At 36.9% G+C, this 23,791-nt stretch overlaps 1 protein-coding gene across 11 annotated transcripts in view; it reads right to left on the bottom strand.

The window, feature by feature from the left end:
* Positions 1–23,791, bottom strand: part of LOC143660053 (uncharacterized) — a 119,667-nt gene that overhangs the window by 13,865 nt on the left and 82,011 nt on the right. For 5 of the 11 annotated variants that reach the window (XM_077133430.1, XM_077133432.1, XM_077133434.1 and 2 more), the window contains 2 exons: positions 12,803–12,929; positions 12,003–12,098 (listed from right to left, as the gene is read on the bottom strand). The exons of 3 other annotated variants lie outside the window; for them this stretch is intronic. In XM_077133430.1, the coding sequence (XP_076989545.1) occupies positions 12,003–12,098; positions 12,803–12,929 (223 nt within the window). 3 more of the 11 variants (XM_077133433.1, XM_077133438.1, XM_077133431.1) reach the window with 3 other exon arrangements.

Here is a 23,791-nt window from a genome sequence, read left to right as displayed (position 1 = left end):
AAAGTACTACCCATGCAGTAATAACATTAAATGTCTGTGCTCCCAACCAAAGAGTCCCAAAGTACATGAGGGACATTGGCAAAACTGACATGAGCAATAGATGTTTCAGCAATAATAGTAGGATACTTCAATACACCACTTTACTCTATAGACAGAACAGCCAGACAGAGAATCAATAAGGAAATAGAGAACTTAATTTGATACGTGAATCAGACCTAACAGACATATACAGGACATTACACCCCAAAACACCAGGGTATACATTCTTCTCTAGTGCTCATGGAATGTTCTCCAAGATAGATCATATGCTGGGGCAAAAAACAGGCCTTTAGAGTTTTAAAAACACTGAAATTATTCAAAGCACTTTCTCTGATCACAATGAAGTGAAGCTGGAAATTAATAACTACCAAAGAACAAGAACTTTCTGGTTCTTTGGTAGTTATTAAGTATATGGAGATTAAGTAACACACTCTTAAACAACCAATGGGTCAAAGAAGAAATTGCTAGAGATATCAGTAGCTATCTGGAAATGAATGAAAATGAGAATACAACATATCAGAACTTAAGGGATGTGGCAAAGGCTGGTCGGAGAGGCAAATTTATCCCCATAAATGCCTATATAAAAAAAGAAGAAAGAACAAACATTGAGGACTTAACAGCTCACCTGGAGGAACTTGAGAAAGAACAGCAAACTAACTGCAAAGCAAATAGAAGAAGAGAAATAATAAAGATTAAAGCAGAGTTAAATGAATGGGAGAACAACAGAACAATGGAAAAAAGCAATAAAACCAAAAGCTGGTTCTTTGAGAAAATCAATAAAATTGATGGGCCACTAGCAAGGCTGGCAAAGGAAAAGGGAGGATGCATATAAACAAAATCAGAAATAGAAAGGGGGCATTGCCACAGACCCTGAGGAAATAAAAACAAAACAATCATAAGAGGACACTGTGAACAACTATATGCCAACAAACTAGACAACTTAGATGAAATGGACAAATTCATGGAAACACACAGACAAGCTACACTGATTCAAGAAGAAATAGAAGATCTCAACAAACCAATCAGAAGTAAAGAGATTCAAACAAGATAAAAAATCTTCCTACAAAGAAAAGCCCAGGGGCAGAAGACTTCACAGGGAAATTTTATCAAACATTTCAAAAAGAACTCACACCAATCCTGCTTAAACGTTTCTTAAAAATTGAAGAACAAGGAACACTACCTAACTCATTTTATGATGCTAACATCACTTTAATACCAAAACTGGGTAAAGATGCTACAAGAAAGGAAAACTGCACACCAGTCTCCCTAATGAACATAGATGCAAAAATTCTCAACAAAGTATTAGCAAATCAAATCTAACAGCACATTAAAAGAATGATATACCATAACTAAGTGGGGTTTATACCAGGAATGCGAGGATGGTTCAACACAACAAAATCAGTTAATGTAATACAGCACATTAACAAATTGAAAGGGAAAAATCACATGCTCATCTTGAATAATGTTGAAAAAGAATTTGACAAAATTCAACATCCTTTTCTGATAAACACACTTCAAAAGGTAGGAATCAAAGTTAACTTCCTCAACATGATAAAAGGCATATATGAAAAACCTACAGCCAACACTATACTCAGTGGTGAAAGGCTGAATGCTTTCCCCATAAGATCAGGAATGAGACAAGAATGTCCTCTGTTATTACTATTACTCAACATTGTACTACAACTTCTAGCGAGTGCAATCAGGAAGGACAAGGAAATAAAAGCATCCAAATTGGAAAGGAAGAAGTAAAACTTTCTTTATTGGCAGATGACATGATACTGTATTTGGAAAATCATGAGAAATCTACAACAAAGTTACTTGAGCTAATAAACAAATTCAGAAAGGTGGCAGATTATAAAATTAATGTGCAAAAATCAGTAATGTTTCTATACACAAGCAATGACCTAACCGAGGAGTCAGTTAAGGAAAAAATTCCAGTCAAAATAGCACTAAGAGAATCAAGTATCTAGGAATGAACTTAACTAGGGATATAAAGGACTTGCATCCCTACAAGAGATACAGAGAACTACATAACACTGTTAAAAGAAATCAAAGAAGATCTAAATATGTGGAAAGGCATTCCATGCTCATGGATAGGAAGGTTAAATGTAGTTAAGATGTCAATTCTACCCAAATTGATCTATAGATTCAATGCAGTACCAATCAAAATCCCATCAACCTACTTTGAAGACTTGGAAAAGCTAGTTACCAAATTCATCTGGAAGGGAAAGAGACCCCAAATAGCTAAAGGCATCCTAAAAATGAAGAACGAAGTGGGAGGATTAATACTCCCTGATTTTAAAACTTATTATAAAGCCACAGTGGTCAAAACAGCATGGTACTGGCACAAAGATAGAAATATTGGCCAATGGAATTGAATCAAGAGCACAGAAATAGACCATCAAATCTGTGGTGAATTGATCTTTGACAAGGTGTCCAAAACCACTGAACTGGGACAAAATAATCTTTTCAATAAATGGGCATGGGAGAACTGGATATCAATAGCTAGACGAATGAAAGACGATCCTTACCTTACACACTACACAAAAATTAACTCAATTTGGATCAAACACCTAAACAGAACCAGTACTATAAAGCTGCTAGAAGAAAATGTAAGGAAACATCTTCAAGACCTAGAAATAGGAGGTAGCTTCTGAAACTTTACACTCAAAGCATAAGCAACAAAAGAAAAAATAGATAAATGGGAACTCCTCAAAATCAAATGCTTTTGTGCCTCAAAAGACTTTGTCAAAAAGTTGAAGAGGCAGCCAACTCAACAGGAGAAAATATTTGGAAATGACACATAGGGCAAAGTTTTGATATTCTGTATATAAAAAGAAATCATACAACTCAACATCAAAAGAACAAGCAACCCAATTACAAAGTAGGCTAAAGATATGAATAGCCACTTTTCTGAAGAGCAATTAGGGATGGCTAAAAAACACATGAAGAAATGCTCATTTTCATTAGCTATAAGGGAAATGCATATCAAGACTACAATGAAATACTACTGTTCTTATAGGTATCTAGTCTTATAGGTATCTATAAAAATCATTGCTATTGAACAAACAGGAAACTACAAATGTTAGAGAGGATGTAGAAAATTAGGACACTTATGCACTGCTGGTAGGAATGTACAGCCACTATGGAAGACAGTCTCGTAGTTTTTCAGAAAACTAAATTATCGAGTTGCCCTATGACCCAGCCATACCACTACTCGGTATATACCCAGAAGAGCTGAAAGCAGTGACACAGAGATTTGCACACTGATGTTCACAGCAGCACTATTCACAATTGCTAAAAGACAGAAACAATCCAAGTGCCCATCAACAGATGAGTGGATTAACAAAATGTGGAATATACATATGATGAAATATTATGCAGCAGTAAGACAAAATGACACCCTGAACCACGTGACAAGATGGATGAAGCTTGAGGACATAATGCTGAGTGAATAAGCCAGATGCAAAAGTACAGATACTGTATGATTCCACTTTTATGACCATGATAAAGGTAAAATCAGAGGCTATAGTACAGAATATAGGGGACTTAGAGATACACAGAAACTTGATATGGGTGAACAGTTTGCTAATGAGGTTGAACTTAATTGTAAAGGAATAGATAGAAGTGAAAGTGGTTCACTAGTGGGTCTATAAGTAATATTACCATATTGAAGTGAACATGATTGAAAGGGGTTGTATAGACTCATGTGTCTCAACAATTAACACCACAAACATAAATAAGTTCTTGTATGAATTACTGCAAAGGTATGACTCTTGTACCAAGAGGGTATAATTTTGGGATATGGAGATAAAAATGATATTGCATACTCTGGACTGTGTTTAGCAGGAAAATATCAGAAGTAGTGCAGCAATATCAGGGGTACATAATGGGGGGAGGGATAGGAGTTAGGGGGAGGTTTGATTTTCTATTTGGTGAGGTTGTGTCTATTGGCTGTCTTTCTCTTGGGGACAATGAAATTATCTACAAACGCAAACATTCCTACTTTGATCATTTCATTCTACATATATAATCAGTAATTCACAATATCATCACATAGTTGCATATTCATCATCATGATCATTTCTTGGAACATTTGCATCTATTCAGAAAAAAATAAAACGAAAACAGAAAAAAAATTTATACACACCATACCCCTTACCCTTCCCTTACACTGATCACTAGCATTTTGAACTAAATTTATTTTAACATTTGTTCCCCTATTATTTATTTTTATTCCATAAATTCTACTCGTCTGTTGACAAGGTAGATAAAAGGAGCATCGGGCACAAGGTTTTCACAATCATACAGTCACATTGTGAAAGCTATGTGATTATACAATCATCTTCAAGAAACATGGTGCTCTGGTTTGAAAGGAAGTATGCCCCCTAGAAAAGCCATGTCTTAACCAAAATCCCATTTCATAAAGGTAGAATAATCCCTATTCAATTCTGTATGTTTGAAACTGTAATCAGATCATCTTCCTGGATGACGTGATTTAGTCAAGAGTGGTTGTTAAATTAGATTAGGTGATGACATGTCTCCACCCATTTGGGTGGGTCCTGATCACTTTATTGGAGACCTATAAAAGAGGAAATGTTTTGGAGAATAGGAGATTCAGAGAGAGCAGAGCAGAACAACATAGCCACAAGATGCAGAGTCCACCAGTCAGTGACCTTTGGAGATGAAGAAGGAAAATGCCTCCCAGGGAGCTTCATGAAATAGGAAGCCAGGAGAGAAACCTAGCAGATGCCATGTTCACCATGTGACCTTCCAGCTGAGAGAGAAGCCCTGACTGTGTTCACCATGTGCCTTCTCACTTAGAGAAACCCTGAACTTCATTGGCCTTCTTGAACCAAGGTATCTTTCCCTGGATGCTTTTGATTGGACATTTCTATAGACTTGCTTTAATCAGGACATTTTCTCGGCCTTATAACTGTAAACTAGCAACTTTATTAAATTCCCCCTTTTAAAAGCCATTCTGTTTCTGGTATATTGCATTCCGGCGGCTAGTAAACTAGAATACATGGCTACTAGAACACAGCTCTACTTTTTCAGGCAGTTCCCTCCAGCCTCTCCATTACATCTTGAATAACAAGGTGATAGCTACTTAAAGTATAAGAATAACCTCCAGGATAACCTCTCAACTCTGTTTGGAATCTCTCAGCCATTGACACTTTGTCTCATTTCACTCTTTCCCCTTTTGGTCGAGAAGGTTTTCTCAATCCCATGATGCTGAGTCTCAGCTCATTCTAGGGTTTTTCTCAATCCCTTGATGCTGAGTCTCAGCTGATTCTAGGATTTTCCTGTCCCACGTTGTCAGGAAGGTCCACTCCCCTGGGAGTCATGTCCTATGCAGACAGGGGGAGGGTGGTGAGTTTGCTTGTGTTGGCTGGAGAGATAGGCCACATCTGAGCAACAAAAGAGGTTCTCCTGGGGGTGACTCTTAGGTATAATTTCAAGTAGGCTTGACCCATCCTTCATTGGGTCAAGTTTCATATGAACAAACCCCAAGACTGGGGGCCAGCCTATAGCTTTGGTTGTCCAGACTGCTTGTGAGAACATCAAGAATTTAACTTGGGGAAGTTGAACCCTCTCCTGTTCTCACCACTCCCTGAAGGGGACTGTGCAAATACTTTTTATTCACTGTTCAAATCACTCTGGGATTCACCGGGGCATCACTCTGGACAAACCAACAAAATCTCATGTCCTACTCAAGGCACCATGCACTCACACATTCAATTAAGCTGCCTACATAAGTTATATTGGGAAATACACTAGTCAAAATATAAATTTTGTACCAAATGAACATTTTTTACTCTAGTCACACACATAAGTTGAAATTTTAAAATATTAATTACCATCCATTTTCAGCACCCTGCAGTAATGAGATTCCTTTGTTCTTCCTCATGCAAGAACATTTTTAAAATTTGTGCATTTAGTCACTATCATTATACATTCTAGGCATTCCCAGATTATACCATCTCAATCTTTAACATCTATCTTTCTTTCTGATTTCATTTGTGCCCCAAGCCCTCCTCCCTCTAACATTCTCACATTCAGCTTCACTCAGTGTTTGAACATAATTGTATTACAGTTAGGTAGTATTATGCTGTCCATTTCTGAGTTTTTATATTCAGTCCTGTTGCACAATCTGTATCCCTTCAGCTCCAATTACCCAATATCTTATCCTATTTCTATCTCCTGATGGTCTCTGTTAGCAACAAAATTCTCCAAGTTTATTCACTAATGTCAGTTCATACCAGTGAGACCATACAGTATTTGTCCTTTTGTTTCTGGCTAATCTCACTCAGCATAATGTCCTTAAGGTCCATCCATGTTGTTACATACTTCATAACTTTATTCTGTCTTACAGCTGCATAATATTCCACTGTATGTACATACCATAGTTTGTTTAACCACTTGTTTGTTGATGGACGTTTTGGCTGTTTCCATCTCTTTGCAATTGTAAATAATGCTGCTATAAACATTGGTGTGCAAATGTCCATTTGTGTTCTTGTCCTCATGTCCTCTGAGTAGATACCTAGCAATGGTATTGCCGGGTCACATGGCAATTCTACATTCAGCTTTTTGAGGAACCGCCAAACTGCCTTCCACAGTGGTTGTACCATTTGACATTCCCACCAATAGTGGATAAGTGTACCTCTTTCTCTACATCCTCTCCAGCACTTGTGATTTTCTGTTTTATTGATTATGGCCATACACTCAGTCAGATTTTTGAAACTGATGAATTACCTTCCCAGTATCCCTTCTGGCCTTCTACTGTGCCCTATTCCCTAGACTACTCAATTTTTGAGGTGAATTTAAATCTCTTTATAGATGAACACTAAATTTGTTGGCATGGCATGGGTCTTTTCCCTAAATGTGGCACATGGGGACCAGGGCACACAGAATTAGTCTTAACGTGATTATGTACCATAAACCACATCAGAATGAAAATGAAATTGTTTTGATTTTGATGTTTCTTTAACACCCCTCCCTTGTCCAGTCCATGGCCCCAACCTCTAATAGCTAAAGCTAATAGCTTCACAACCTCTTTTGTGAAGTAGACAAAGGTTGATGATGTTGAAGTCCTTCCATTAAATTGATAAGTACTGACCTCCTAATATTTGTGTTTACTATCTATTGCTGTAAAGTTTTGCATATTTTGTAAACTTTTTCCCCTAATAATTTAGATGTTTAATATCATTATACATATGATTCTTTTTTAATATATATTTTTTGTTTTCTTTTTCTTTTTTTTTTATACTTACGATTCTTATATATTCCACAAACTGTGATTTTTATTTTGGGGGAAATAAAAAGAAATTTTTGGGGAAAAGTATCAAGATTATGTCATTTGCATCTGTGTTTTTGCTGTTATGTTAAAGATTAAAAATAGACTTTCCCTCTACTGAAACATTTGTATACTTGCAACTACATTTCTATAAACAACTGCATCCAAAAATAAAACACTGAAAGTTTTCATAATAAGAAAAGTATCAAGGTCATGAAAGATAAGGAAAGACTAAGGAACTGTCACAGACTGGAAGAGGCTAATGATACAAACTAAATGTAATGTGGGATTCTGGAACAGAAAAAGGATATTTGGGAAAATGAGATAAAATTCAAATAAGATGTGTAGGTGAGTTAACAATATTGTAACAATGTTAATTTCCTGGTTTTGATAACTGTACTGTGGTTATACAAAATGTTTACATTAGGGGAAGCCAGGTGAAGGATATATGGGAATTCTCTGCAATAATTTTACAACTTTTATATGAGCTTAAAATTATTTCAAAATGTAAAAGGTTAAAAACAAAACATGAAAACAACTCTATTTTCAATAGGCTCTAAAAGAATAAATATCTAGGAATAAATTTAACCAAGGGAATAAAAGACTTGTATACTGAAAACAACAAAACATTGCTGAAAGAAATTAAAGACCTAAATAAATGTTGATGGATTGGAAGACTTAATACTTTTAAGACGGCAACAAAACCTAAAGTGATTTATATGTTCAATGCAACTACAATAAAAATTTCAGCAGCCTTTTTTGCAGAAATGGAAAAGCCAATCATCAAATTCATATGGAGCAGCAAGGGGCCCCAAAGAAACCATCTTGAAAAAAGAACAAGACTGGAGGACTCACACTTCCTGATTACAAAGCTACAGTAATCAAAATAGTGTGGTACTGGCACAAAGAAACAAATCAATTAATGGAATAGAATTAGCATTTAAAAATAAACTATGATCAACTGATTTTCAATAAGCATGCCAAGTCCACTCAATGGGGAAAGAATGGTCTCTTAAACAAATGTCCCGAGAAAACTGGATATCCACATTCTAAAGGATGAAATTTCACACTATATATAAAATTTAACTCAAAATGGGTCAACAATCTAAATATAAGAGCTAAAATCATAACACTCTTAAAAGAAAACCTAGGGGACCTTGCATTAAGCAATGATTCTTAAATATGGCACCAAAAGCATGAACAACAAAATAACAAATATATAAATTAGACTTCATCAAAATTAAAAACATTTGTGCATTAAAGGTCATAATCAAGAAAGTGAAAAGAGGGTGGGCCACGGTGGCTCAGCAGGCAGAGTTCCCGTCTGCCATGCCAGAGTCCCGGGTTTGATTCCCGGTGCTGACCATGCAAAAAAAGAAAGTGAAAAGATAACAAACAGAATGGGAGAAAATAATGAGAAATCATATATTTGATAAAGGCTTAATATCTAGAATATATGAAGAACTAAAACTCAATATCAAAAAGACAAACAACCCAATCAAAAAATGGGCAAAGGCCTTGAAAAGACATTTTCCATAAATGGTCAAAAAGCAAATGAAAAGATGTTCAAATCATTTCTCATTAAGGAAATACAAATCAAAACCAGAATGAGATACCACTGCACATCCGCTAGGATGGCTACTGTGATGAACTGAAACTGTTATGCACGGTAGAAAAGCCATGTTCTTTAATCCTGATTCAATATTGTAGGGTGGGATCTCCTGATTAGAATGTTTCCATGGAGATGTGACACACCCAATTGTGGGTGTGACCTTTTCGTTAGGTGGAAATGTGACTCTGCCCATTCAAGGTGGGTCTTGATTAGTTTATTAGAGTCCTTTAAAAGGGGAAACATTTTGAAGAAAGCTCAGAGCCAACATATACACAGACAACTGGAGATGCAGAGCCCAGTAGATGTCACCATGTGCCTTTCCATGAGATACTAAGCAAGCAAGAATCCAGAGTTTTGCCTCAGAGCAGCTAAGAGACCCACAGACACTTAAAGAGGAAGCCACTGGAAACAGAAGCAAAAAGCAATGAACTGGGAGCAAGGACCTCAGATGAGAGCCACATGCCTTCCCATCTGACAGAGAAATCCTGGACGTCATTCTTTTCTTGAGACAAGGTACCTTTCTCCAGATGCCTTTGTTTGAACATTTTCATGGCCTTAGTACTATAAATTTGTAACTTAATAAATTACCTTCATACAAGCAAACCCATTTGGTAGATAGCATTCTGGCTGCATTAGCAACTGAAAACAGTTTTTTAAAAAAAAAGGAAAATAAGTGTTGGTGAGGATGCAGAGAAACAGGAACCCTCATACATTATTGGTGGGAATATAAAATGGTATAGCTATTATAGAAAGCAGATTGGCAATTCCTCAGAAAGTTAAGTGTAGAATTACCATATGACCTGGCTCTTCCATTTCTAGGTATATACTCCAAAGAATTGAAAGTAGGGACTTGAACAGATATTTGTACACCAATGTTCAAAGCAGCATTGTTTACAACAGCCAAAAGGTGGAAGCAACCCAAGTGTCCATCAACAGATGAATGAACAAAATGTGTTATGTACATATATGGAATATTATTCAGTCATAAAAAGGAATGAAGTTCTGATACTTACTACTACATGGAGGAACCTTGAAGATATTAAATTGAGTGAAAAAAATCAAACACAAAAGGACAAGTATTGTACAACTTTACTTATATGAAATAACTAGAATATGAAAATTCAGAGACAGAAAGTCGATTACAAGTTGCCAGGAGTGGTGAGAGGGGAAATGGGGAGGTAATGCTTAATGAGTACAAAAATTCTGTTTGGGGTGATGGAAAAGTTTTGGTAATGAATGGTGGTGATGGTAGCTAGTACTGGGAATGTAATTAGTTTCACTGACTTGTACATGTTAAAGTGAGAAATTTTGTGTAAAAATTTTAAAACAAACAGAACAAAACCACCAAGCTTTTACCAAAAGGAAAAAAAAATCTATTTTGGACTTGAAATTGATAGGGAAATACATTTTTAAAAGTCAAATTAAAGAGTATTCCATTACAAAGCAGTAGGAAGTATGACTCCAAAATTACATGAAGGAAGAAAAAAATGATAATAAAATGCAAGCAAAACAGAAATAGCTGGAGGTAAGAAGAATGAGGAATAGAAAATATAAAACAAAATATCAGGAATAAGCACAGACATATTAATTATCACAATAAATGAGAATGGATTGAAGTCCTTTATTAAAGTCAAGGAATTCAAATTGATTCAAAAAGGAAACTCAGAATTCTGTTAACCATGAATAGATAACACAGTGGCATTAATTTAAGAAAAAGAGGATACACAAAGATATGTCATGATTATTTAAGCCAATAAAAAGAGGGCAACTGATATTAAATCAGAAATAATAGAATTCAAAGTCAAAAGGAGTAAGTGGGAAAATAAAGGATGAAGTGTAGTGAAAATTTTCATCTTTACACAAATGTAAAATGCAATAGCAAAATACGTAATGTAAGAAACAGTGTACAATCAAACAGAATTTGATTGTGCAAGTACAGAGTAAATTAAAGGTCCTGTAGATTCTAAATAATATAATCACAAGGCTCAGAGTTTAAAAAGACACAGGTACCCTATCCAGAGAACACTGTTTTTAAATATGTGGGGAATATTTTCCAAATCTGGAACAACTTGACTTATTAACAACAATGGAAGAGAGAAGGCAGTGGAATGATTTCTTCTTTGGGTTGAGAGAAAATATCTGCCTCCATAGAATTCCACACCCAGTGAAAAATATCCTTCGAGAAAGAAGGCAGAATAAAGATATTTTCATGTGTTTGTTAAGAAGAGACTGCACAAAAGGAAATTTTAAGGGTGAAAATGATCTCAAGTGAAAATAAACATGACAACAATAGAAGAGAAGTGGAGGGGGGCAGTATATGATAACTAAATATTCAAAGGTTTTAATAGTGTCCATGAAGAGGGTATAAATGCCAGTAATAATATTAGCTAACATTTAGATAGTTACCACTATCAGCTGGCATTGTTCTGGGCACTTTCACATCCTTAACTCAGATAACAGCTATAATAAATATGAGATAGGTACTATTTTTATTCCATTTGCAGAAAACCAAGACACAGAAATGTAAGTAATTTACTGAAACTCACAGAGCCAGTAAGTGGCAGAGCCAGGATTTGAAATCAGGCAGTCTGACTCCATTCTGTGCCCTCAACCACTAACACAGCCCTACCTCTCAAAATTAAGAGGAGATATGAATAAATGAATTGCTGAGGTAGGTAAATGAGAAGCAATTTTAAGAAAAGTATTTTTAAGGAATGAAGATAGTTATGTAAATCTATGTGCAACAAAAGGATCCAAACTAAGGGAAAAGGTGGCTACTGCGGAAGAAATGGGAGCAAACTGGGAGGAAGATGTGAGCAAAGAAAAGAAAAGGGAGGAATGAATAGAGTAGGAGGGAGGTTTCCTTAGGTGCTGATGCTGACAAGAACATTTGTCTTCACATCTTCATGTCTCGGACCTTTATTCCATAACCTTGGGTGGGGCTTTGAGTAAAGCTTCCCTGTGATATTAACTCAAGTTACTGCTATCAGTTGACTTACCCACTGGGCTATTCTCCCCAACAACCTCCCTATGAATCAGCCAGCCCTGGCTTACCTGGGCACCACTGTCCTGTCATATCATTTGCAATCAACCAGGGCTCTTTCCCTTGCTCCAATAAGGAGATGACATCAGGTTTAGAAATGGAAAGTCCTGTTTATAGGAAAAGAAATGGGCATGATCATGTTGTTCCAAAATTCAAATCCAGTTCCTTCATCACTGGGGAAGAATGGCATTACAAGAAAGAAGGGACAAATGTTGTCCAAAGGATGGGAAGATGGAAGTGCCCAATGGGGTTACCAATTTCCAAATCCCACAAAACTTAAAACAATTCCCTAGGGAGCAGAAAGCATAATTTCAGTCAGAAATATGTAAGTCTCCCTAGAAATTCACAGTAATGAACTGGAAATTCCAGAAAGCTAGTCCTGAATTACTTAAGGTAGGTATCTATGGTGGTTATTCTCCATGTGCCCTCTCTTTCCCCCAAACCATTTCTTGCTGTTGCTCGTTCTGCTCTGTGCCCCAGAGAGCTTACCTGTAAGGACTATATTAACCTTGCCCTGTGGTTTCCTGTTGTATTTAGCAGATGGAAAGTATCAGCATAAGGACAGTGGGCAGGAGAGAGAGCTCAGGGTTATTTTTTATCCTCTCTCTTTTCTTATTTTGACACAGGAGTTCTGGTAGTAGCTACGGTTGTTGCTGGCTCAGTCTTTCTTTGTGGCTATAGTTCTCACCGTTTTCTGGTGGGGGTGTTTCCTCCCTTTACTCCTTCTGGCCAGAAGCGATATCAGCCTCCTTTGTTGTAGTTCCTGGATGCCTTGTTTCCTTTCTGGCCCTAAATGATACAATATCCTTACCTAGTGAGACCAAGTTACTGAAGTTCTCCAAAGTCACATCTTTGTACAAGTCCCTCTGGGTAGGTTCTAGGCACTTCCATTCTTCCTGAGAGAATTCTACGGCTATGTCCCTGAAAGTCACCAATCCCTGAAACAATAAACCCATACATTACTATTAAATTAAAGGACTTTTTATTATTAATAAGAAATATTTCAAAATATACAAAACTACAGAGAATGGTTTAATGAGCCCCGTCAATCTATTATCTTGCTTCATCTCATTTTTTTTAAACTAGTGTATTCTGAGGCAAATCCCAGATACCAAACATCATAGTATTTTACCCACAAATACTTTTAATATTTAACAGATTAATTTTTTGTTAAAAGCATTATGATGGTTAATTTCATGTGTTAACTTGGCTAAATTATTGGTATTCAGTTCTTTGGTCAAATACCGGCTACTTGTTATTGTGAAGGTATTTGGTAGAAGGGACTTACATCTACAATCAGTTGATTGCATCTACTATAATCAATAAAGGAGACTGCCTGCAGTAATGTGGGTAATCTCATCCAATCAGCTGGAGGTCTTAAAAGTAAGAACTAAGGTTTTCATAGAAGAGTTTCTGCCTCAACTTCACCATCGACTCTTGAGAAAATTTCCAGCCAGTCAGCTTCCCCTGGGGAATCCAGACTAAGGATTTCAACATCTGAGTTTGTAGCCTGTGGCCTAAAACGGAGTTACAGAGTTTCAGAGTTCAGACTTACCAGTCCCCATGGCCATATAAGCTAGTTAATTATGATAAATCCCTTGATATATATAAAACCTATATTCTGTTGGTTCTGTTTCTTTGGAGAACCCTGGCTAATGTAAGCATAATAACCACAATATTATCATACTTAATAAAATTAACAATAAAATATCCTAATAACCAGGAGGAGTGCTGACCCCAATGGAGTCAAATTCTTTGGGATGACGTTTTGAATACATTAGTTGTTACCAGACTGTACAGTTTGTCAAAACAAATGGAGCTGTGCAATAAAAGTAAATTTTATGTGTATAAATTGTACCTTAAAAAAAAAAGAACAGCACCTCGTATATACTCAATATTATTTAACTTTTTGTTGAGTGAATTAAATAAATAGGATATATTTCTAGAAAAATTGGTTGTTCAAATGGACAGAACATTTTCAGTATTAACAAATATAATCTAATTGAATTTAAAAGGACCAAAATGGTAGAATTTTACTAATGGTGTAAGAAGGTGATAGTTTCTCCACATCATCAAAACTGGATATCATCATCTTAATTTTTATAATTTTATCTGATTAACATAAAATGAAATTCCATTCTAATTTAGAAAAAAAGAAAAAGAATAAAAAGAAATTACCATTTGTCAATTTCGGGTATAGGATCAAGGAAGAATAGCCACAATTATCTGGAAAGGTCATTAAAATACTCCTCCCTTTCCCAACTATGTATATTCTGTGAAGGCATCTATTTTTTTATACACTTCAAAATAATGTATCACAATGGATTCAGCAGATCTGAGAATACAGTTGTCTTCTATTAAGCCAGACGTTAAAGAGATTTATAAACATGTAAGAAAGAAATGTCCTAATAACCAGGCCAAGTTCAAATTGCCCCAGTTTCCTCAAAAGTGAGTCTTTATAGTTGATTTGTTCAAATCAGAATTCAAACTCGATCCACACATTGCATTTAGTTGGTTTCCTAAAGTCTCTCAACTCTCTCATGGCCCTCTCTTGCCATTTGTTCCATTAATAAAGAAACATCTGTCTCAATTGAATTTCTCACAATCTGGATTTGGCTGAGTGCATCTTCAATGGCATAGTTTAACATGCTGATTTACTTCCATATTTTCTGTGTACTGGTAGTTAGATCTGGATGCTTGATTTACATTTTTTGCACATGAATATATCATAGGTGGTACTGTATACTTCCTATAGACACCTTAATAGGAGGTACATAATGACTGGTTGTCCCATTTTAATGAGGTTAAGATTGATGGGTAGGTTCAGGTTTTGACAACCTGATCCATAAAGGAAAATGTCTTTAAGATGGAAAGAGAGAGAGGATGGAAAAGGTCACTGTAGGAAGTAGGTGATAAAACAAGCAAGCATTTTAGAGCTGAATACCTGTGACGTGAGGAAAGTATAATAAACACACTTATGCAACTAAAAGCCTAACATCCTCTTGAACATTCCTGTGGCTACAGATAAAACAGTAGGATTCTTCTATTTTCCATAAAGTTTGGAAATGAACAAAATCTTGTTAAGCAGGATCTTATAAATAACTGAAGTAGTATATACAAGATGCACAGCAAACTTGGGCCTGGCAAACAATAAAGTATTTAAAAATGAGCCCCTTTTAGTATTTCTCCCTTGAGATAATAAAAAAGATAGAAACTAAAACCCTATGAAATCTCTGTCTTAAAATATAGGATTTGTAGGATTTTAGAGAATTTCTGGAATACTTAGGATAACAGTTTGTGGATCTCAATCCAGATTATAAATCCCCCTTTAGATGCATCTAGGACCCTGCAGGGGTGGTCCAGTTGTCACAGTGATGGGGAGAATACAGGGTCAGTGCGCTACTGGCATTTAGTGCATGGGTCAGGAATGCTGAACTATCTGGGCCAAGTACAACAAAGAATTGTACTGCTGAAATGACACAATGCTCCCATTGAGAAACAGCTTGTTATATACGTGTTTATTCTTTGTTATGGCAAATGTTATAATAAACAAAGAACTTTCATTGGTTACATAATATTGCAACTTATGTCTTATAAGATAATCATTCCATTATGGGGGCACTTAGTTTATATAAGATCTGTAAAATCTTCATAATTCATTATATACTTATAACATCCATCATCCTTCACTGTTTATTTCTCCTTGTTCCTGAAATAAGAGAGCTGGGGGTTGAACTGAATCACATAAAGGTGGCTCATAGCCAATGCATATTGCTCAACCTCAAAGTGGACCATTTTATGATTTTCATCTTTTATGGATTCTTTTATAAAACTGAGGAACTTTCTATAACTAAAGTTCCTAATCCCTGTCCTAAAGGCCTCACACGACTGGAAGTGTCACCATATATTGACATCAAAACCAATCACTCCAGGTTCTACCATATCCATATGGAAGGGATAGGACTATGGGGCTTCTATTGAAAAACTCCTAGATGTTGGAAAATTAAAACTAATACACCTTTAAATGCATTTCTAAGCTCTCAAGAAAGTAAGGGAAACTAAATTCCACAGCCAACGAAGAAGAAACACATATATATAAACACAGGCAGAGTTGAATCTAGAGAAGTATGCTGGTTTGAAAGGATGTATGTCCCCTAGAAAAGCCATGTTTTAATCTTAATTCCATTTTGTAAAGGCAGCCGTTTCTTCTAATCCCTATTCAGTACTGTATGTTTGAAACTGTAATTAGATTATCTCCCTGGAGATGTGATATAATCGAGAGTGGTTGTTAAACTGGATTAGGTGACGACATGTCTCCACCCATTTGGGTGGGTCTTGATTAGTTTCTGAAGTCCTATAAAAGAGGAAACATTTTGGAGAATAGGAAATTCAGAGAGAGCCAGAGAAGAACGACATAGCCACGAGAAGCAGAGAGCCCACTAGCTAGCGACCTTTGGAGATGAAGAAGGAAAATGCCTCCCAGGGAGCTTCATGAAACAGGAAGCCAGGAAAGAAAGCTAGCAGATGATGCTGTGTTCACCATGTACCCTTCCAGATGAGAGAGAAACTCTGAACTTCATTGGTCTTCTTGAACCAAGGTATCTTTTCCTGGATGCCTCTGATTGGACATTTCTATAGACTTGTTGTAATTGGGACATTTTCTTGGCCTTAGAACTGTAAACTAGCAATTTATTAAATTCTCCTTTTTAAAAGCCGTTCTGTTTCTGGTATATTGCATTCCGGCAGCTAGCAAACTAGAACATGAAGTAAGCAAATATGTTAGCAGGGGCCACCCTGAAATCAAATGCATTGGGGATTAACCTTAGTATAGGCCCACGACATACCAAATGGATTGGTGAACCCAAGACCCATACATACAACTGAGATCCTAGAACAGGCTACTCTCAGTGAAATGGTGGGCTCCAATAAAACCATTGCTGGAAAAGAAGAATGAAAAGGTACCTTTTACAGCTCCAGAAAGAAAAAAAATACTCTCATTAATGATACAATTATAACTAATATTTACTTCCCATAGCAAACTATAACCATAGGCCTACTCTCAAGTAAGTCTGGATATCAAAGCACATGCAGTTGGGGAAAGCCCCATGTTAAAAACTTTAAGTGTTCCTAGTTTGAGAATACTTCTTTGTGCAAAACCTCTTTGAAGGAAAGCATCCTCTATCCAGGCCCCCAAGGATTACTAAATATTAATTAAATCAAGCACAATCACAAAACAAATAATTACTAAATGAAAAGACCCTGAGAGATGTTAGATGTCAGAATCAGATTAAAAACATGAAATAACTATATATAAAATATTTAAAGAAAAGATGGAATGAAAAAATGAGCAAGGAATAAAATTATCCCTGAAATCAAGTCTAACAGAGATTAAGAGGAAACAGCATTGGGAACTTTTATATCCTGCTGATGGCAGTATACATAGGTATTCCTGCTGTGAAAAATGGTCTGCCATTATCTAGTAAGCTGAAAATGCACAATTCCAACGACCAAGCATATCTACTTGTACACTGTGCCGGTTTGAAAGGATTATGTATACTAGAAAAAGACATGTTTTAATCTTGATTCATCTTGTGGAGGCAGCCGTTCTTTTTAATTCCTATTCAGTACTGTAGGTTGGAAACTTGACTAGATTATATCCATGGAGATGTGACACACCCAATTGTGGGAATTAACTTTTGATTAGAGGGAGATGTGACTTTACCCATTGCAGTGAGTCTTGATTAGTTTACTGGAATCCTTTAAAAAAGAAAAGGAAACATTTTGAAAAAAGCTTGAGAGCCATGAAAACCATGAGAGTCCACACAGCCAGAGACCTTTGGAGACGAAGAAAGAAAATGCCCCTAGGGGAGCTTCATGAAACAAGAAGCCTGGAAAGAAAGCTAGCAGATGTCGCCATGTTTGCCATGTGCCTTTCCAGCTGAAAGAGAAACCCTGAATATCATTGGTCTTCTTAAACTATCTTTTCCCTGGATGCCTTAGATTGGGCATTTCTATATCCTTGCTTTAATTTGAAAATGTTCACGGCTTTAGAACTGTAAACTTGCAACCTAACAAATTTCCCTTTTTAAAAGCTGTCCTGTTTCCAGTATATTGTACTCTGGCAGCTAGCAAACTAAAAACATATAACAAGCTAGTCACTGCTAGGTATACTCTCTAAGGAAACTCCTGCATAGTTGTACCAACACACATATACAAGAATGTTCACACATAAACAAGCAATATTGTTTGTAATACCAAAAGGCTGCAATTAACTCATGTAAATTCAAAGAATGGGCAAATTAGATATATTTATATATTGGAATACTCTACTGTGGCAAAAAACAAATGATCTAAAGTTTTCTAACTTTCTAGTCTTAGGGACTCTACATTCTGGATAGAAGATTGGCAAACTTCTTCTGTAAAGGACCAGAGAGTAAATATTTTCAGCTTTGGAGGTCTTATGGTCTCTGCTGCAATGATTCAACTTTGCTGTTATAGTGTAGACAATACATAAATGAATGACTTTAGTTATACTTCCCTGTAGGTCATAGTGTGCAGACTTCTCTGAAAATTATTGAGGGAGGCAGGACTTCTGGAATGGTGGAGTGAGAACCTTCATAAACCCATCTCTCATAAAAGCAATGAAAACCTTGGCAAAAACTGTCAAATTCAACCTTTTCAGAACTCTGGGAATTAACCAAAGGCTTATAAAATTCCAAGGAATACTTATTCAAGAAAAACTGCTGAACCTATAACAAAAGCAGGAGTTGTGGTGTTTTAATTTAACCTACTTGCATCCTCCTCTCTCCAGCTCCTTGGCAGCCTTGAAAATGAGCAGCCTCACAACTATAGTAGATGTGAAGATCAGCAGACTTAGAGCTACTGGAAGGATCAGTGCAGATATGTAGTTCCTCAAAAAGTCCCATCTCCAGAGCAATTGTCGCTGTTTTACCTGTCTTGCAGCTCCATGGAAAAGCCTCATTTACAGGGTTGTTGTCATTATTTGAACTGATTACACACTCCCTCAGTGGAAAAAGTTTTATCCTTGGAGTGGGGTATTTGTTGAAAAAAAAAAAAAAGAAGAAAGTCACAGCTGCCTAAGGCCACAAAAACAGTTGGGGCAAAAAAAGCCTGGCCAAAAAATTAAAAGGAAGATCTGGGCAACAAGATGTCCACAGAAGACTTTGAAAAGCACTAGCATATTCCTGGGGATTTAGAAGACTGTGCACATGTGCAAGACTGAGCACATGCCCAGGAAATATCTGAGAGGGCTCCAATTTCTCACCTCTGGCTGACCTTGGGGTCCTAGATAAGCAGGATATGAAGGTGCAGGGAGAGATCGAAATTGCTAGTGCATTGAAGGTTTCTCCCCCACCACACAGAGCTTTTCTTTTCTTTCTTTCTTTTTTTTTTTTTAACTTTTTTAATTAGGAAATTTAACATATATACAAACAAAAGAAAGAAAAAGCAATTAATTCTCAAAGTACACTTCAATAAGTAGTTACAGAACAGATCTCAGAGTGTGCCATAGGTTACCATTCCACTATTTCAGATTTTTCCCTCCAGCTGCTCCAAAACACGGGAGACTAACAGAAATATCAATATAGTGATTCAGCAGTTATACGTGGTTGGTAAATCTTATTTTCTCTGTTATAACTCTTCCTTCTCCTTTGATCCCTCTCCCAATCCACAAGGATCTGCAGGCAATGCCCATTCTGACTTTTTCATGTTGAGAAGGCGTATCTGATATGAAAGGATAAAGGAATGTAATTAGTTGATAATCTTGGAGAGGCTGGTCCCTCTGAGTTGCAGGATCTATCTGTCCCAGGAACCCTCCGGAAATTATAGGTTCCAGGAAAGCAAACTTAGTGCATGCAAACTTTATTACAGAATCTCAGTATGAGCCCTAGATGGGTTTTTTTTTTTTTTTTTTTTTTTGTATGCTGTTTAGCGGGGTCACATTTCATTATTTTTCCATGTGAGTATTCCGTTACTGCAGCACCATTTTGCTGAAATTTTTTGTTTGTTTGTTTTGGTTTTTTTGGTGGCGGGGAGGGAGGGGAGTGCATGGACCAGGAATCGAACCTGGGTCTTCCACATGGCAGATGAGAATTCTATCATTGAACTACACTTGCACCCCCTTTTCTGGCTTTTATAAAGAGAAATTTTTAAGTTATAAGTTTACAGTTCTAAGCCATCTGTTAGCCTTGTCTCCCAGCTTCTTGTTTCAGACAGCTTTCCCAGGGGCATTTTCTTTCTGCACCTCCAAAGGTCTCTATGTCAGCTCTGAAGCTTTTCCCAAAATAGTTCCCTTAAAGGACTCCAGTAAGCAACCCCACCTTGAATGGATGGAGACAAGCTCCATGGAAAACACCTAATCAAAAGGTCCCATTTGTGACTGAGTGGGTCACAAATCCATGGAAACAATTTAATCAGAGAGATCCCACCCAACAATATTGAATGAGGATTAAATAAAATGGCTTTTCTGGGGGCACACAACAGTTTCAAACTGGCACATTCCATCCTCTGGATCCCAAGAAAAAGACATGTTCTGTCCGTATGCAAAATACATTCATTCCATTACAATATCACAAAGCCTTAAACTATTTCAGTAGCAATACAGATATGTAAAAAGTCAGAAACAGTACAAAACCTCATCAAAGTCAGCTACAGGCATGGTCTGTCCTAAGGCAAAATTCTCCTCTAGCTCTAAACCTGTTAAAACTCAGAGCAAGTTATCTGCTGCCAAAATACAAAAGAGGACAGTCATAGGATAACCGATCTCATTGCCATAGGGGGAGATTGAAAGTAAAACAGGGGTCATTGGACCCAAACAGTTCTGAAAATCTGCAGTGCAAACTTCATTAGATTTCAAAGTCTGAGAGTCATTAATCCTTAGGGCTTTAGAAAGTGGCAGTCCCACTCTTGGAAACGGTGGGAACCTTCAAACACTGGGGTGAGGAACCTTAGGCAACACTGGGGAGACAACCTTTTTCTCAGCTCCACCCTCTTCAAACATCGGGGCAGCACCTGGGGTCTCTCCGGGACACATACCGAACTCCCTCAGAACAATGGGGTGGCAGCAAGGCTCTCCCCAATCCCCAAGGAATGTGCACCACCCTCTCTGGGTACCAAAATTCTTACTGAAATCAAGGCAGAAGGTCGGCCCTCTGCTCTCAGGACAAACTCATCCTTTCCAAGTGCATGGGTGGGTCTACTCTCCTGGCCAGAGTTTTCTTGGATTTAGACCTTAGTTTCCATGGTGCTGACTTTGAAGTTATTTTTCCTTCAAATTGTCCCTTTTCTGTCCCTTTTAGTCCAGACTGGCAGTGGTTCCATTTATACAGATCCCACAACACTCTTGCTGGTTTTCTTTGCAGTATCCTGGGATCATACCTATCAGACAATAAGACTTTCCATAAATGCTTTTGGATAACTCCTTCTCCAATTCTGGCTTTTTCTGAAATGGATGACTGGTTCCATGTTTGATTAAATCTTCACATGGGGCACTATTGTCTGGGGTCTCCCTTTGTGGAAACCTAGCATTTTTGAGACCACAATTTCTGATTTCTTTCTACCCAAAAGTTCAGTTCTCAGCTTATCTCTTTCCTGTCACATTTTATGATAAACTGCAAGGAAAAGCTAGGCTGCATTTTCCACATTCAGCTGGAAACCTCTTCTGCTAAATATCCAAGTTCACGGCTTTCAAAATCTACCTTCCATCCAAAACAAGTAGTCAATTTTGCCAAATTTTCTGCTACTTTAAAACAAGGATCACCTTCCTTCCAGTTTCCAATAACATGCATCATTTCTTCTAAGGCCTTACCAGAAATATCTGTAGAGTCCACATTTCTACCAATAGTTTCTTCAAGGCATTCTAGACCTTCTCTATCAAGCTTCTCACAACTCTTCCAGAATCTTCCCCTTATTAATTAAAAAAGCTGTCCCAACATGTTTGGTATTTGCAAACTGCAGCACCCCACTCTTTGTACCAAATCTGTAATATTTGTTAATGCTGCAACAGACCGGAATTGGGTTTTTTTGTATTGTTTTTTTTTTTTTGGCATGGGCAGGCTCCAGGAATTGAACCCAGGTCTCCAGCACAGCAGGCAAGAATTCTGCCACTGAGCCACTGTTGCACCACCCTGGGTTGGTTTTTTTTTTTTTTTTTCCTCCACAGGGGCAGGTATCGGGAATTGAAACCGGGACTCCGGCATGGCAGGTGAGAATTCTGCTACTGAGCTACCATTGCACTACCCCAGGTTGGTTTTTATAAAGGGAATTTATTAAGTTACAAGTTTATAAAATATCCAAATTAAGGCATCCAGAAAAAGATATTGTGCCAATTTTAATCCACTGTATACTCCAGAAAAGCCAAGTTTTTAAATCCTCATTCATTAATGCTAGGTAGGAGCTTTTTGATTGTTTCCATGGAGATGTGACCTACCCAACTGTGGGTGATAACTTTTGATTAGATGGTTTCCATGGTGATGTGTCTCCACCCATTCAAAGTAGCCTTTTAAGGCTTTTTAAGAGGAAGCCATTTCAAAAAAAGCTTTAGAACTACCAGAGCCAACAGAGCCAACAGAACAGCCAGAGCCCTGGGGAAGCCATTGAAGATTCCCAGACAGAAAGTTAGCAGATGTCGCCATGTGCCTTTCCATCTAATAAAGAAACTCTTTCTTTCTGGCCTTCTTGAACAAGGTGTCTTTCCCTGGATGCCTTAATTTGGACATTTTCATGGCTTTAGAACTGAAACTTGTAATTTAATAAATTCCCCTTTTTAAAAGTCATTCCATTTCTGGTATATCGCATTCTGGCAGCTTACAAACTAAAACAGATACCTTCACTCAAGAAAGGCTGATCTGGTAAAGCATGTGGCTGGTGTCTGCTAGTCCTTTAGCTTCTGTTTCAAACATTCCCTGGGAGCATTTTCTTTCTGCATCTCCAAAATTCTCTGTATCAGCTCTGAAGCTGTTTCCAAAATAGGTCCCTCTTAAAGGACTCTAGTAAACAAGCCCATCTTGAATGGGTGGAGACACAGCTCCATCGAAACCACCTAATCAGAAGGTCCCACACAACAATACTGAATGAGGATTGAAGAACATGGTTTTTCTGGGGTACACAAATTTCAAACCAGCACACATGCACAGAAATTTTTTCTTTGTAGCATCCCAATGACAGAGCTATATCATCAATATTGAAGACTTTATAATGTTCTATATTATAAGATTAGGCATTGAGCCATGTTTATGCCATTATTTTATAAAAACCCTGGTTATATTTTTGTGTTCACTTTAATTTTTCCCTAAATTCAAACTATCACAGACATTTTCTGGATTAGCACTTAAACCCAACTTACTTAGAGTTAGGTGATTGTACAGAATTCCTAATTTATTCCACTCCTAGGTATCTCTTTGGATGACCAAGCTTTACATGCATGGAGCTTACCAAAGATATCGTAGCAGATGTGTTGTTTTTTTTTTTAACTTTTTTTATTAATTAAAAAAAATTAAACAGAACATTAAGAGATCATTCCATTCTACATATACAATCGGTAATTCTTAATATCATCACATAGTTGCATATTCATCATTTCTTAGAACATTTGCATCAATTTAGAAAAAGAAATAAAAAGACAACAAAAAAAGAAATAAAACGATAACAGAGAAAAAAAAGATTATACATACCATACCCCTTACCCCTCGCTTTCATTTACCACTAGCATTTCAAACTAAATTTATTTTAACATTTGTTCCCCCTATTATTTATTTTTATTCCATATGTTCTACTCTTCTGC

The sequence above is a fragment of the Tamandua tetradactyla genome, chromosome 16, assembly GCF_023851605.1.
Source record: "Tamandua tetradactyla isolate mTamTet1 chromosome 16, mTamTet1.pri, whole genome shotgun sequence".
NCBI classification, from domain to species: Eukaryota; Metazoa; Chordata; class Mammalia; order Pilosa; family Myrmecophagidae; genus Tamandua; species Tamandua tetradactyla.
The sequence above is the reverse complement of the archived record's forward strand: the minus strand, read 5'-3'. Positions and strand labels throughout refer to the sequence as shown.